This window comes from Falco naumanni, chromosome 14 (assembly GCF_017639655.2).
Source record: "Falco naumanni isolate bFalNau1 chromosome 14, bFalNau1.pat, whole genome shotgun sequence".
In the NCBI taxonomy this organism is placed as follows: Eukaryota; Metazoa; Chordata; class Aves; order Falconiformes; family Falconidae; genus Falco; species Falco naumanni.
In genome coordinates, this window is record NC_054067.1 from 13,763,276 (window position 1) to 13,778,238 (window position 14,963).

Below are 14,963 nucleotides of genomic sequence, written 5' to 3' on the forward strand. Positions count from 1 at the left end.
GGCCACGGCGGCTCCTGCACGGGGCACGGCCACGCTGCCTTTGCACGGGGCACGGCCACCGCGGCTCCTGCCCCGCTGGGAAGCGGCCGGCGGGGTTTCAGCAGACATCCCTGCTCCTGGCGTGCCCCGCCGGGAGCGGGCGCGGGGCAAGAGCGGTCAGCAGGGAGGCTGGGCAGCGGGAACGCCGCCGGCGGGGTCCCGGGGGGTGCTGGCGGGCGGGGCGGGCCGGGGTGTCCCGGCGGGCGGGGAGCCGGGCGGGTGCCGGCACATTCCGGGCAGGCGCACTGGGCGGCGCGGGGCGGCGGCACTGCGCGCACGGAGCCCATGGAGCCTATGGAGGCGGCGGGGCCGCAGCCGGGGCCGGGCCCCGCCGAGGGGCCGCAGGCGGGAGCCGAGGAGATTGACATGTCCCTGGGTAGGTGCGGCGGGGCGGGGGTTCCTGCCGGGCGGGGGGCGGCGGGCCGAGGGGGCTCCGTGCGCCCGGCGGGGCGCGGGGCTTTGCTTTGCGCCGGTACGTGTGGGGGCCGGGGGCCGGGGGCGGCCCGGCGGTGCGGTGCCCTCCGCTGCGCCCGCACCCTGCTGCGGGGCCGGGCACCGTGCGGGGCGAGGCGACGGGGCCGCCGTGGTGCGGGGCGGCGGGTTCGCAGCCGCTGTGCTGTGCGGGCAGCTCCCGCAGCTGCCGCGGGGAGAGCGCCAGCCCGGCGCGGCTTCCAGAAATGGGCCCTCTGTTGAAATAGAGATAGGAGACATGTCCCGGGGGGTGCCGGCTATTTATAGCAGCTTGCTCGTGATGCTCGCCATTCCTCTGGCACTGGCTACGTGAACTCGGCATAAACAGCTGCCCTTGTATTAACTCCGAAGGCCTGGACTGCGGCGTTTGGGCGATAGATCTTGGTGGATTATCGTGCTGACATCTCTGCTGTGGAAGGAAAGTCCACGGCACCTTTTATTAGCGGATCAAACAGACCTTGTGTCACTTCTTCCCAGCAATGAGCCACTTGTCAGGAACAGCAGAACATTTTCCACTGCGAACTCAAACGGAATTCTTGGCTGACGCAGTTATTTTAACGGTGCTATGAGGTTTTACAGCAACAGCGGGTCCCTAATTTTTTATTTAGTTTTTCCCCATGGTGTTGCACACCCTTTTCCTGTTTGCTGCCGTACTGTACTCCCTTCGCATTTGCTCTCCCGTAGCGCTTTCCTCAGTCAGACCTCCTGTGGTCCATCTTCATATTCAATCCAGAGTACACCTTACTCAGGGCAGAAAAGAGCTGGAAAACAAGAGACCTGGTAAAGAGCTGATACTTTCACCATCAGGTGCTTGTTTCTCTGTTTTCAGATGCCTTGGGCCTTGCTTGAGTCGGCAGTCACAGGAAACTGCAGGAGTTACTCTAAAGCAGCCCTGATAGATCTAATTCTGTCTTGAGGGCATAGGGGTACCTTAAATGACCTCCAGGATCCTTTCCAGCCTTAGGTAGGAAGCTCTGTTGCATTGCTCTGTTAACCCCATCGTATGTATGGGTACAAAAGACAGGGTAACAAGTCATGCCCAAACAAAAAAAACCCCAACACTAAAAGGTGACAGACTGGGTACATGAGCATTCATCTCCTCTCCCTTCCCAGTGAGCCCTTCCTTGCGCTGTAGATAGCCCAGCCTTGCATGCCTGCATCCACCTCTCTGCAGAGCAATCAGGGATGCTGTTGACACACTTCAAAGCAGTCTTGTGCCCCAAATAGCACATGTCCCAAAGGCACACTTAGCTGAGAACATTAGCGCATTCATACCAAGAACATCGCCCAGTCTCTCCCAGCATGCTCTCTTCCTGGCAGACCTGACACAGAAATCACAAAAGCAGTCACGCACCCTATTCTTATATATCTGCTCTCGTTTGTTTTCCCCGGCCTTTGTATTATTTTGGACACAGGAGTTACTTGATAGAAAATGACAAGTGACAAGCACTGGAGGTATGATGTGCTTTTCATGATAATCACCCACTGAAAGCTAATGGCACTTCTGTGCTTCCACTCCAGTGATTCATTAAGGAGCTGGAGTAACCACTGCCTGGGAAAAGGCCTGATTTGGACACTTCACTTCTTTCCTCACTAATTTGCGAAAGTTTAAAATATTCTGCTTGGAGCTTAACAGAGGTGGCTTTATTACTTGCTAAATATTTTCTGGAAGGTTTGAGGTTAAAAGAAGAAATTGTCGGAAAATATGAATTAATGAGGAGATGTCCCTTTGCCTTTTCTCTTCATTGGAACAGCCTGAATTAAGAAGATCCCCTTGATTTCAGACCAACTCACTGAGAACTGAGGGGCTTTTGTTTCTTAATAGAGCTCTACATCTACAAGTAGTTTGTGCATGGTTCAAATAGCTCAGCTTCCAGTGTTGTCTTTTGAAAACACTTGTTCGGAATGGGCATGAGCTTTCAAAACCCCGTCAGGTATACTGTGGGTACGGCGGGTGGATCATCACCTTCCTTTGTGTCTCTCTGTTGTAAAACACGGCACTTAGTGCAGCTCAGGGGACATTGGGATGGTTGGTTAGCGCAGCAGTGCCTGGGGAAGCACCTGGGATGCTTGACTGGGTCCAAACTGGTGAAGCACAGTGGCAAAATATCCTTGGGAGAAATCTTGTGTTGTCTTCTCAGTGCTACTATTATAGTTTTAAACCAGAAGTATCTAAATCACAGGAAAAGTAATTGGTTATTTCGTACGGGCTCTGTGCCTTGGGAAGTGCATTTGGATGGCGTCTTGCGAAGAAAGTGGGAAACATCTCGCAGTTCATGGAAGAGCTCGGTAGAGTACACTTTCAGAGCTGCCTAATAAGAAGTTTGGGTGAGGGGAGTTTGTCCTGGGGCATTGGCAGGACATCCCGAGTCCATTTTGGTGCTTTCAGGCCATTTTAGACCCCTTTTGTGTTGGGGCAGTGGTGGGTGCTCGAGGTGAGAGGCAGCTGTGCCTGGTCGCAGCGCTTGTACTGCTGCAGCGCGGGAGCTGGCTCATTGCCCTCCCTCCTGTCTGCAGAGAGCTGTGCAGAGTTCCCAAAATATCCTACTGCTGCTGGCAGCGGGGCAGGCCTGGGAATCGAATTGGCGTGTTCAGCACGAAGCGCAAGAGCTGGTGCCCTTGGTGCGGTGCAGACAGGTCTACGCAGGAGAACCCACGTTTTGCAGGGGAGAACAGGCATCCCCTGCACCGTCCTCTTCTGTGTGAGATACTCTCCCTCTCTGTTTCACCAGACAATGGCAGAAGCTGAGAGGTTCTAGAGCTGTGGTTGATAGATCCATATCCAGCTGTTTCTAGGCGAGCTATATTGAGTAACTAGACAGGAGCATCTACCGTAGATAGAAAATACTCAGGTCCTGAAGGCTGCAGAATTTAAAATTCAAAGTACTGCTGATATCCATTGCGCATGATGCATCTATTTGCTTCCTGGTTTTTGAGCCATAGAGGTTTATGGTGTCAAGCTTCATCTCATACCACCGAGGGCTAGAAACTTGCTTTGGTTTTTTTTTTTTTTTTAAAGCACTGTGAGGAAAGACATGCAGGTAGCTGACTCCGGGAGATGGGAATTGATCCTACACCCACCTGGTGAACCATGAGTGTTTGCAGGACCATGATGTCGCCTTTCTGGACAGTCACTCTGTACAAGTGAAATTCCCTCCCTGCAGCCCTCGCGTTGCAGCCTTCGCTGCACCAAGCTTCAGTTCTCCTCTTCACAAATGTAGGGGCTAGGGGGACATTCATCCTGCTTGTGTTTGCATGACGCCTGAACAGTGTTTGTGGTGTTGATACATCAGGGACATGTCCTCTGCACTGGACAGTGCCCATGTCCCACGCGTGGTGGGGGGAGCCCTTGGAGCAGCCATCACTGCATGGGTGCACCCATGGGTGCTTCTACCCATTCTCCCCGTTTGGACCACCTTTCCTGCAGCCTCCCACGTCAGATCTTCTAAAAAAAATGTTCTCTGCCCAGCACTGAGCTCCTGGTGCCCTTGCAAAAACGTTTTCCCTTGTGCTTGTGGGAAATCTGCGGGACTGGATCCCTCAGTGGGTCTGAAATCTCTGTCCTGCACACATGGTAGATACATGCCGGATGGTAGCACATTTTTAAATAATTTGCTGCACTCTAATCTCCAGCCTGCAGGAGCTGAGTAAATTGATCCTATACTTTCTGAGCTAAGCTTAATCTTTTATTGTCCAGCCAGCATCCCTCACAGAACCACAAGCTCCATTTTTACTGCAGACAATTGCAAGTACCAAAAGTGGGAATCACTGCTGGTAGAAAGTGTCGGTTTTATGGGTTTCCCCTTTGCCATTTTGATCTAGATGACATCATAAAACGTCACAGGAAAGAGCAAACAGATGCCAGCACTGCAGGGGACGCGCGAAGGCAGCAGGTCAAGAACAGAAATTCAGCGTATGGGTATGGGCGGCCCCGTTTCCGCGCCTGGATGCAGAGGAATTTGCAAGGTAGGTGAGTGCCTGGGGACAGCGGAGGCCTGCCAAGCTGCAAAACACATTTTGTGTAACAAAATACAGCCCTTAAACCCTTCTCCTATCTAACTCCTGTGTGCATATAAGATGTACTCAGACTCTGAATAGCTTTTCTCTCTGCAACAATGGAATATCAGGGCCCTTTCAGAGCATAAATTCATCTGTTTCTCTCCCTTCCACCCTCTCATGAATTACTAATTCAAAGTGACTTAATATCTATTCTCTATTCCCTTTTGGCTTTGCATAGTTTAATTATGCCTCTTCCTAATCCTCTTTTTCCCAGAACGCACTTAAATTACCCCTTCAGTAAATGTCTTTGATAGTTCAGTTATTGGAGCTAATTTGTATTTTTTGCCAAGCGTGCTATTTTTATGATAAATTTTTTATAATACTGAGTGATCACACACTAATCTATGTTTAGTTCCACTAACTTTTATCTACAAAACCAAAGTGATCTGCTGCATGATTCCATCTCTATCAAAATTGTCCTTTTTTTTTAATTTTAATTGCTGCAAAATTACTCCATTGGAGATTTTAGTGACATTTTGCAGCAGTGTCTTTGCAGTGTTCCCTTGGAGTGCCAATGGCACATCAGGACAGTGGGATTGCTGGGTGGAATCCTGCTTGTCTCCGATCTGCCTCCCACTCTCATGTTCTTGGTCTCCACCACATATTGCCGTACCAAGAATTGTTCCGGTTCAAAACAGAATGATGATAATTGCCCTTTGCAATTGATCTTTCTGTCGAAAACACAGGCTTTGATATTTTTCCACACTCAAGCGACGACTGTATGCAGAGTCAAATACATCAAATGAAATATGTTTTTAACCATTCCTTAGAATGGAGGACTTTTCTGTTCATTTACAGAATTACTTCTGCTAGTCTTAGTATTTCATAGACTTTAACTGAGCCTGAATTCAGCCCTGCCAAGTGCAAAGACCCACCATGCTGTGTGGTTCTGATGTCAGTAGCAATTCTGGGAAGCTCAGCATGACTGGGAATTTAGCCCATAATTCTTCAGGGGCTCATTTCACTTCAGTCCCTGCTGAAATGCAGTCCCTCCTGGGCTGAGACGTGATAACCATTATCAAAATGACGATCAGAACAGCCCAGCACTGTAATGACAGGGGGTGGAGAAGGGTATTATGCTGATTAAACCAGCAAGAGAACTCGTGCAAGTGAAGTGCTGTTATCCCTCCTGGAATATAGCTTAAGCCATCTTCCCAGTGGGGGAAAAACCAATTTCAAACCTCTTTGGAAAAAATGAGTCTGTCACACATCAGGGGTTTTCCCCAAACTGGACGTGGTGGGCAGAGGTACCTCTTGGCCAACTCAAGTACGTCCAGCACCAGGCTTTGAGTGTGCACCAAAACACAGTGGGGGTCTTCCCCAGCTGCTCATGCTGCGGGGTTTTATTCAAATGTTCTTTCATTATTAAATATCTGCCGGGCTTTTTGCAGAAATGGAGCCTCCCGTGTGTCACACTTCAGGATACACATGACAGACCAAGGCCTTGGTCCCCAGCTGGTGTACACGGGGTACCCCTCGGAGGCTGATGGCTGTGTCGTTAGTTATTTACACTGGCTGAGACATGCCTGGGTGCACCACTGAGCAGAGGCTCTCTAATATGAACTGACTGACAGGGGCATGATTTTCTAGTCAGGGCTGCCTTTTGCATCAGTCCCTCCCATCGCACTGATGAAACACCCAGGAAAGGCAGCTGAGCTCAGTCTGTCTGGCTGCAGAGGAGTTGCCTTCGCCAGGGTGCGGGAGAGCAGTGTCACAAGGCTTGGTGGCCTGCAGGAGAGCAGTCTGGCAAACAGGCAAGAGAGAGGCGCCCAGGGTGGCTGTTGGAGGGAAAAACAAACTGGGGAACAGAACTAGGAGGGAAGAAAGGGGCATTAAACACAGCGAGACCACATCTGGTCAGGAAGACACAGAATGCCAAAATTCAGGTGTATGTTGGGGGAGGAACATTTACACACCTGCACTGCTGCGCTGGGAGGGCATCGTTTGCAAAGAAAATAACTAGTGGCCCCACAGAGCTTGTGAACATTTTTGTAAGTGTTCCCAACCAACCTACGGCTGTAAGGAGCAAAGCACCCCGACGTGCTGTTCAGGAGGTGCTTCCCACAGGCATGCCCTGGTGCCCTTTTGTCTTGGAGCCAAAGCAGCTCAAATCATCTTCACTTGTATTCCAGTGTGACCAGCTTACGCTGGCGCCAACCGGTGTTACACCCTGGGGCTGGAGCCTTCATTAATCACTGCGGTGGTGGCCCCTGACAGCGGTGTCACTGCTGCCTCGGAACACTTCATTTCTAATTGCTCCAAGTCATTGTAAATTGCTGTGATGAAGGAATTGATGGTATGGGATCGATACAGGCATCTAACTGCTCTGCGGTTTGTATCAGTGAGGTTCTGCTTTACGGCCCAGGGTTTAACCGCAGGTTTGCTGCCCTCTGCCATGCGCTGCCTTATGCCTGGTTTATACACCCCTCTGAGTACGTGCACATTTCGCTGGTATAGTGATTCGGAGGATGTCTACTTCGTTATGACTACTACAGAAGTTTATCATGTGCAGTAATTAGGCTTTAATGCACTGACAGAGTGCTTTCCTCTCGCTCGACACTTCAGCACACTTCAAAATCGTAAGCAGGCTTAGGGGAAAACATTAAATGCAAGACAGCCTGTTGGTGTGTATGCACTGTGCAGTTATGTAAAATAGCAGCAGAAGGTGCCCCCTTCAATATGTGCAGTAAGTAAGGAGATGTCAAGCAAAAAAACCTCCCACAAACATATATATATGTATATATAAAAATTATGGTCCAGTCTTCACTTATCACGTGCTGTAATATGGGCGCTCAGAGCTGTTCCAGGCTGCTGTGGAGTTGGTTTCTGGATGCTCGAGTCACTTGCTTATCTGTATCAAAAGGCTTTTCCCATTTCACGGTTAATTCATAGCAGTGTGAACTGACAACAGATTGACAGGTTTCCTCATGCAAGTGTTCCTGCCTTTATTAGGAATCAGAATTGTGGAAGGCTTTTCTCTTCTATATTCTTTCACATCAAATAATATGTTTTGTCAGTCCTATGTATAACAGCAATGTTAGTGAGATATTGGAAAGATAAATTATTTAATATTCTGCAAAATTAATATACTTTTCTGCAATGAATTAATGTGATTCTTGCGTCACTATTTATACAGATACTCCTATATCATGTTAAGTCATCCTAGCAATCCATTTGCAAAACTGTAATCATAAATTGAGTTTTGAAGGATGCTAAAATAAGAGCTTATTTCTGTAGGACCTAACCGTTTTAGAAGAGGATTTGGACAACAACAGTACAATCGGAGACAATTCAGGAATACTGTGCCCGGTCCCAGGAGAAGAGCAGCTGCTGCATTAAATGGAGTGAGCCCTTTAAATCGCCAGGCATTGGCTCAAGAGGTAGGGGGTACGGAAAGTACAGCTATTCCCAAATGTCAAATGGAAATCTGCTGGATTTTATGATCCTGCATCACTCCAAAGAACAATCTGCATAAACAGTTTACAGGCACCATTTTTTGTATGCCTGCGCACAGCATTTGTATGCATAGGTGAGTACAGACACATATGCATATAAAATAGCAGTTTTCCAGTTGGTTTTGTAAGCTTGTGACTTGGCATAATTTTACTGAATCAGTTCCCATGGGTTTTACAAAAAAGATTCTTTAAAACTGTCTTCTTAAAAAATTTAAAATATTTCCATAAAAACAAATTATATGCCATCTCATCTACTATTATCATTTAGAGGGGGTATGTTAAGAGTCACTATTATTTGTTCTCCACCAAGAGTATTTTCGAAGGTCCAGTGAAGTCAAAGGAAAGACTGTTGTTGACTTCAGGTGGCTTTGGTTCAGAGACATACGTTTCGCTAGCTAGTGGGTATCCCCCCCAGAGACACTGATTCCTAGTACTGTGATGGCCATGGGTCAGATTACCCATGTGCATCTGTGTAAAATGCATTTTTTTTTATTCATTTGTGGCTTTTCCTTTTTCAAGTTTAAATGTTTGGGTCTTGTCTTTGCTTAAAAACACTTTAAAAAAAAGATTGAAATATTTTCATTTGGCTTTTGAGTTATTTTTAAGACTCAAGAGATGGGAAAGAAGCTACATATTCATCATTAAAGTAGTCCTTACAGTTTTCTTCTGAGTGTCAAACTGGCTTGGTGTAGAAGGTGGAAACCGAGCAGGTAGATAGTCCTCTGTGAGAGGGTTTTGTTTTCCACACTGATGGAAATCCACTCCATGAGGATGTCATGTATGCTCAGTAAGCTTTTAAAAAAACACCAAAGTGGTGAACATGATGGCACATTTAATGGCTTTGTCCTGGGGGTATAAATAAGAGAGCTCTAAAATGAGCATGCATGTGCATGGAGTATGGTTATTCCTGAAAATAAAGACAGTGATGACTCACATATTGAGTGTGGCTGGATATTAGCAGAAAGTAATAAGCAGTTGCTAGGAGGCATAATTCTATGGTAGGTTCCATTTTGCAGAAATAAACCAAGTGGGAAGAATGTGGAAGCACATCTCAGTTAGTAGGTAGTAACGGTGATGGTGGCTGTCCCACAGAAATAAATGGGACAGAGTCTGTGGCAGTTTGTGTAAAATAACTGCAGGAGGACCTGCACTGCTGAGGGGTCTTCTGATGTGCTTCAGGGCTCGGGCTGGGCAACATACATGTCCAAACAAGAAAGAGTCAATGACCAAAAAGAAACCTGAGCAAAGCTATAATGCTTGGCACGTGCGAGATTTGCTCTCCAATCACAATTTTTTTTTGTATTTCTGCACCATTAGAATGAAATGTTCTTCCTGGTACTTGTAGTTTCATGCCCATGAACCAAGGCGCACATACTGATTGATGACAACGGTGTATACCAAGTCCAATGTTGAGACCACAGCAGCACTGCTCAATAGAAATATTCCTGCCATAGATAACAAAAGAACGTGGAAGAGACCAGGTTTTAATAGACACAGCAAGGAATCGATTTCCCATCAAGAAATATCAAAGGAGAAAACAAACCAACACTTGCAGAGCAGGGTTGTTCCACTGCAAGACTGCAGAAATCGCAAAGGGAAAACAGTTGGGAATGAGAAGATGGGGAATGCAGAGCACACAGCGTGGGGCTTGAGCCCCCTTTGAAGTAATTGCAAGTGGTGCTGAAGGCATCCAGGAGCAGCGAGGGAACTGCTGCGGTGTCAGCAATCACCACCTGCACTTCAGTGCGGGCTGGATTTCCCCCTAGACAGAGCCAAAGAAAATGCCACATAAATTCGTCAGCTTTTCAGACAGTGGCAGCTGGCAGAGGGAAGGATGGTCGTGTGCTGTGGCTCGTGCTCACTCCCTCTTGGTGCACCAAGATGGAGCGAGGGTGTCAACTGCTGAGCTCTCGCTACTCTTTCAGGGCAGCAAGAACAGCGATGCTTTCACCAAAAGCAACAGCAGCGGGCAGCCGGATGGACGGCGACGGCCACCCCCAGGCCCCAAGAGATTCAGAGCAGCACCTTCCAGCAACAACGCCCCGGGGCGAAGGTAAAATACTTGGTTACTCTGGGGTTTTGTGATTTTTCAGTGATTCCCCGTGTGCAGCTCCTGGGGCTCTGCTCTCAGCCTGGGCCAGCTGGGAGCAGTTACAGCCGTGTGCTCATGCAACGTGAGAAAAATACCCCTGGGTATGTTAGGAAAGCACCTGGAAATAAAACAATTTTGTGCTGATAGTTAATAATTCAGGTATTAAATATGCCGTTTTATTTTAGAAAGCAAATGTGACCTTTGTATTTTAATTAAACTTTTCCTTTGTCACTTTGGGGAACACTTTTGAAGGGTGAAATAGCATTTATTTTCATAAAGGCAGGAAATACAGATTACAGCTGTAAGGAATAGCCAGGCAGAGGGGGTCTGTCCCGGTGAGGGGCTGCGGGAGCAGATGCTGTGTCCTGGGAGCTGTGATGAAGGCTGGGCGCTGGGCACAGCCTCGGCGCCTGTCTCACTGTGGTCCTTGTGTTCCCCGAGCTTGAAAGCAAGCTTCATTGCAATCCCGTCTTTCTCTGCTCTGAGTAGAGCAGGGACTGGATGACCTCCAGAGGTCCCTTCTGACCAGATTTTTTTCGGCAATTTTCTTTTTAAATTTTTTTTTTTTAATGAGCAGAATTCAGAACAAACACAAGCTGTTGTTTCATTTGAGCAGGAAAATGAGTTCCTCTGAAATCCTTTGCTGGCAGAAAAACCTGTTGGGCCGAACTTGGTAACACACAGCTTCATTTGCTTCTCATACTGCTTTTTAATAATACACTGGGTTAAGTATTTCAGCATTAAACTTTAGGAGAGGCCTGGCATCCTACTCACCTACGTCCTGTTCTCTCTCCCCCTCCTTTGCCAGCAGACCTTTCCGGCTAAACAGGGGACCAGCCTTCCAGCAGAAGCGGATGCAGCAGCGGTTCTCCAAAGCCAACTTTCAGAGAGGGGTCAGTATCGAGACATTTTTTGTGCAACCTGCTGATGGTGACAAGCCTTCAGTTTTGCCAGCCTTTGCCCAGTTGTATCTTTGCTTCCAAAAGTGACTGGGAAAGATGGGTGACTTTAACAATGAATATATTCTTAGGGGACTGTTTGCCGGGCGAGCAGTTTTTAGTGCAGCTTAATGGCAGCTGGAAAATAAAACCTGGGTGTGTGATAAAAGTGAACCTTGCAGCTTACGCAACAACACAAGCAGGGCAAAGCCAAGCCACCCATACAGATTGCTGTGCCAGCAGGAAACCCAAAATGAGCAAATTTCTTGACAACACGCAAGGAAAGAGCTATTGAGATACACCAAATTAAATACTTGCAAAAGGAATCATTGTTTCTAACAGCTGATTCGTTAAGTCATTTTTACAAAAATGTATTTCACAGCAGATGGATGCTAATGGAGAAGGGAAGCCACGAAGGATGAGAAGGTAATTGGTGAACAAAGGCATGCTGCAAACACGACGTGCTCTTTCGTGCTCAAATCGAAGCTGGATACATCTCCCTGTCTCGGCAGGTGGCAAGTGAAACCCAGCCCCGGAGCAGTTCTGACAGTTTCTGTGGCTAATCCCCAGGCGGGCCAGACTGGCGTGTAAGTAATGAGGTGATTTGTTAGGATGGGAGCCCTCAAAAGCCCTTGCAAATCCATTTAACATTATTGCAGCTTCACGTCTTCTATAACGAGCGCGCAATGAATGGTTCAGACCCAAAATAGTTAGCAAATGATGTCTCGTTCCCTTCCCTTCATATCTGAAAGGAGATGGTAATTACTGTGTGGCTCGTTCATTATCCAGAGTAAAGAGCAGCGGAAGTGCCAGCAGCACGTGGGAGGTGGCAGGCTAGTTGTGCTTGATGTGGGGTGTCATGGGGGAACACCGCGCACCCCAAAGGGACACTGTGTGCTCGCCGTGTTGAGAAGAGCACAGAGGCTGGAAGGGGGTGGCTTCACCCCTGAACTGAGCCAGTGCAGCTGCAGGACCCGGCACGCAGCCAGGGGCAGAAAGAAGGGTGGGTGAGGGCACTTGGCATGTCCCGGGTGCAGAGAACACCCCACGATACGATAGCCCTGGTGTGACGTGGTCCCCAGTGCTGGAACTTTGCCAGCACGGCAGCTCTCCTGGCACCCTTTAGTCTCACCCAGGCTGCTGTGAGGCATGCCGTGGGATGTATGGGGTACGCGGTGGGTCTCCTTTACTCTTTGCTGGTTTGCAGCTGATGGGAAGTGAGCTGCCTCAGCATCCTGACTGCAGATCTGTGCTTTCCCCAGCCCTGGATCCAAGCGCCCATTCCTGCGAAGCCAGAGGCCACCACCGCGGGCAGCCAAGCCCCAGCCCAAGGGGGTGCTGCTGAGATTCAACTTCCGCGCGATGGCCAACCAGGTAGAGGATTGTCGACGGGACAGGTGGCACCTTGCACCCTGCAGCGGCCCTGCCACTAAGCTGTTAACATCACGCTCAGGTTTTTGGGGCTGCCAGTTGGGTTTATCTAGCATAACCTGGGAGGAAAGTCCCTTAGCCGTGTTGGCGAGGGTGCTCGCAAAACTGAAGGCACCTGAGAAGACTGTTCAGCAGCTACAGACTCAGCCTGATTTTCCCCACTCTTTTGGCCCCTCGTGGCCTGTCCATGTGCTTGCTTGGAGCTGGGAGATGCTGCCTGTGAGCAGTCCTGGCTGGGGGGGATCGTTTCACTGCCAGTGCTCCCCACTCCTCAGAGACACACAGCACTTCTGGGCTTTGCTCTCTCTTTGCTTTGGTGACCTTCTTGGTGCCGCATTTTATGCTGAAGTATGGTCCGAGAGCCCTGGGACAGGTCAGAAATCCTGCTCCACCTTCTTCATTGCTGGCGTTTCTTGTCTGGACAGTTTGGTTTTACTTGATGCCTTGTGCTCAGATGCCATCTGCTTGCTCCTGTTCTTGCTGAGGACACCCAGTGTCTTGGGGCTGGGTGCTGCTTGGAGGTTTTCCAGCCGCACACAGTCTGTTGAGCTCCTTGTCTCCATGTGCTGAGTGGTTTAATTGACTAACTGGCTGTGAAGCATCGTCCTGACTGATGGGTTCTAATCAATACCCTGCTACGAGTTTGGCTGTGCTTTGCCATGAGACCCGGGACTGACTCGCTCTCCCTTTCCCCTGCAGACCAGCCTGACGCTGGATGAGAGGTTCTCTGGTCTGAGGAATAAGAGGCGCTTTACAGCAGCCAGAGGCGCCGGCCGGACAGTCACCATGCCTTAGCACCGCATGCTCGTCACAGGGACTGCCCGTAACAGTCCAGGCCCTGTAATGGGCAGCTCAATAAAACTCGATAGATTTCCTCTGAGATAGCTAATTTGGCAATGTGCCGTCTCCTTCCTTACACACAGAATGAATGAGCAATTGAGGGCAGGGACGAGGCAGGATGAGAGCCGGGGCCAGAGCACAGGGCAGGTGAGACATGAGTGGGGTGGTGAAGGGGGATGAGCAGAGGTGGATTTGCTGGGAGCGCTCTGCCAGGGAGCCACAGGGCTGGCACCAGCCCTGTCCCCCTGCCAGGGCACCTTGTGCTGCCTGGGGTAACTTGTGCAAGACGGAGGGGGAACCAGCTCCAAGCCATCCCCATGGAGCCTTTCCTGCATTGTTACCTGGGTGGGACACAGGGCTGTCCTGCTTGCCCGTGTGGGAGACAGAGCAGGGAGCAGAGCGTGTGTGGAGCTGAGGGATGTGCCCCAGCAGTGGCACCAGTGGGCATGCTCCAGCTGCCCACCTTCCCCAGCATCCACCTAACTGCCCAGTTTGTTGTGCGTGCAGGCATCCCCGCCCAGAGGTTTGCAGTGTAAGACCCCTCCACCCTGAAAACATCACACTGTAGCCCCATAGTCAGGCCTGATGAGCACCTTGCATTGCTCTGGTTGCCGTGCCGTTCTAACTGCTGCTGCCAGCCCGGTCGTGGGGACTGGGTGGGACTTGCTGTGCCGTGCTGCTGGTGTGGCTGTCCTCAGCGTGGAGCACAGGCAAGCTGCCCCAGCCCAAACCAGGTTTTCCAGAGCTGCAGTAGTTCTGCATCAGGGATTTTGTAGGTGCAGCTCCACCCCTGCTCAAAGCAGTGGCATAATCAAACCAGCAGCCGCAGGAGGGAGGCCGGGCTCCACAGCAGTCCGATAAACATTGGCTGAGGTGTTAGTGAGCTGGGTCGAAACATCTGTTGACGAAGCCCTGTACCAACAAACCGTGAGTCACTGATCTGCTGCTGCAACCCAGCACTGAACGCACTGGACACAGCCTGTTGCTGGGCTCTAAGCTAAACTTACTAAAGTAAATATCTGATAGACTGCTTTACATTTTACACCAAGCATCTTTAACAAGAGACTGGACTCGGTGTTGGTTTTATAGGAATGTGTGAAATGTTGGTTGACAAAGCGGTGATGTATGAGTCCAATGCATTGAATAAAAAACTAACCTGTCAAGTGTCACCTTCGGTTATTTCCCTTCTTTCAGCAGGCTTTCAGCACAAGTTCAGCCTCTCAGCATGGCACTGTGGGGCACGGTACATGTGGCCACATGGGCTGCTGCCTTGGTGCTTTGGGGGAGGCCACGGTCCCCATCGATGCCCACGCACAGGCAGTGGGGCATGGCAGTTTGCTGCTCACAAAGCTGGCTCCGAAGCACAGCCAAAGCAGTGGAAAGTTTGCAATAGGTATTTTGTGAAATCTTTGCTGTGATCTCTTTTGCCTTTAATGTTATCAGCAAAATTATCACAGCAACTCTGGCTCTGAGTATGTCTGAAGTGAAACGGATGCAAACTGGCTTCCAGGTTCATGAACTCGGGAGAAGACATCACCCCTTCACGCAAATAATCCAGATGTCGTGGAAGATAAACAAGGAACACTCTCACAAATGGCAGTATCCCTGATTTCAGTTGCACCTGCATTACAAATATTG

The 14,963-nt window shown here is 49.5% G+C and overlaps 1 protein-coding gene across 3 annotated transcripts; it reads left to right on the forward strand.

Moving 5' to 3' along the window:
• The first annotated feature begins 234 nt into the window (after positions 1–234).
• On the forward strand, positions 235–14,494 carry LOC121097516 (UAP56-interacting factor-like). 3 transcript variants are annotated; one of them, XM_040614586.1, is made up of 9 exons: positions 246–415; positions 4,333–4,476; positions 7,807–7,949; positions 9,950–10,077; positions 10,925–11,009; positions 11,437–11,480; positions 11,567–11,641; positions 12,317–12,428; positions 13,185–14,494. In XM_040614586.1, exons 1-9 carry the CDS (start codon positions 325–327, stop codon positions 13,278–13,280), a joined length of 918 nt encoding a protein of 305 aa, XP_040470520.1. In that variant the 5' UTR covers positions 246–324; the 3' UTR covers positions 13,281–14,494. The 3 variants fall into 3 exon arrangements, with proteins under 3 accessions (XP_040470519.1, XP_040470520.1, XP_040470521.1); XM_040614587.1 differs by having other exon boundaries at positions 247–415; positions 10,928–11,009; XM_040614585.1 differs by having other exon boundaries at positions 235–415; positions 12,317–14,494.
• Positions 14,495–14,963: the final 469 nt, after the last annotated feature.

Excerpts from the sequence above, each read along its gene's own strand:
- LOC121097516 (XM_040614585.1), top strand. The coding sequence starts at position 325 with ATGGAGCCTATGGAGGCGGCGGGGCCGCAGCCGGGGCCGGGCCCCGCC. Across the intron at positions 10,078-10,924 it reads AACAACGCCCCGGGGCGAAG|CAGACCTTTCCGGCTAAACA; the intron begins GTAAAATACTTG and ends CTCCTTTGCCAG. Across the intron at positions 11,642-12,316 it reads CAGGCGGGCCAGACTGGCGT|CCCTGGATCCAAGCGCCCAT; the intron begins GTAAGTAATGAG and ends TGCTTTCCCCAG.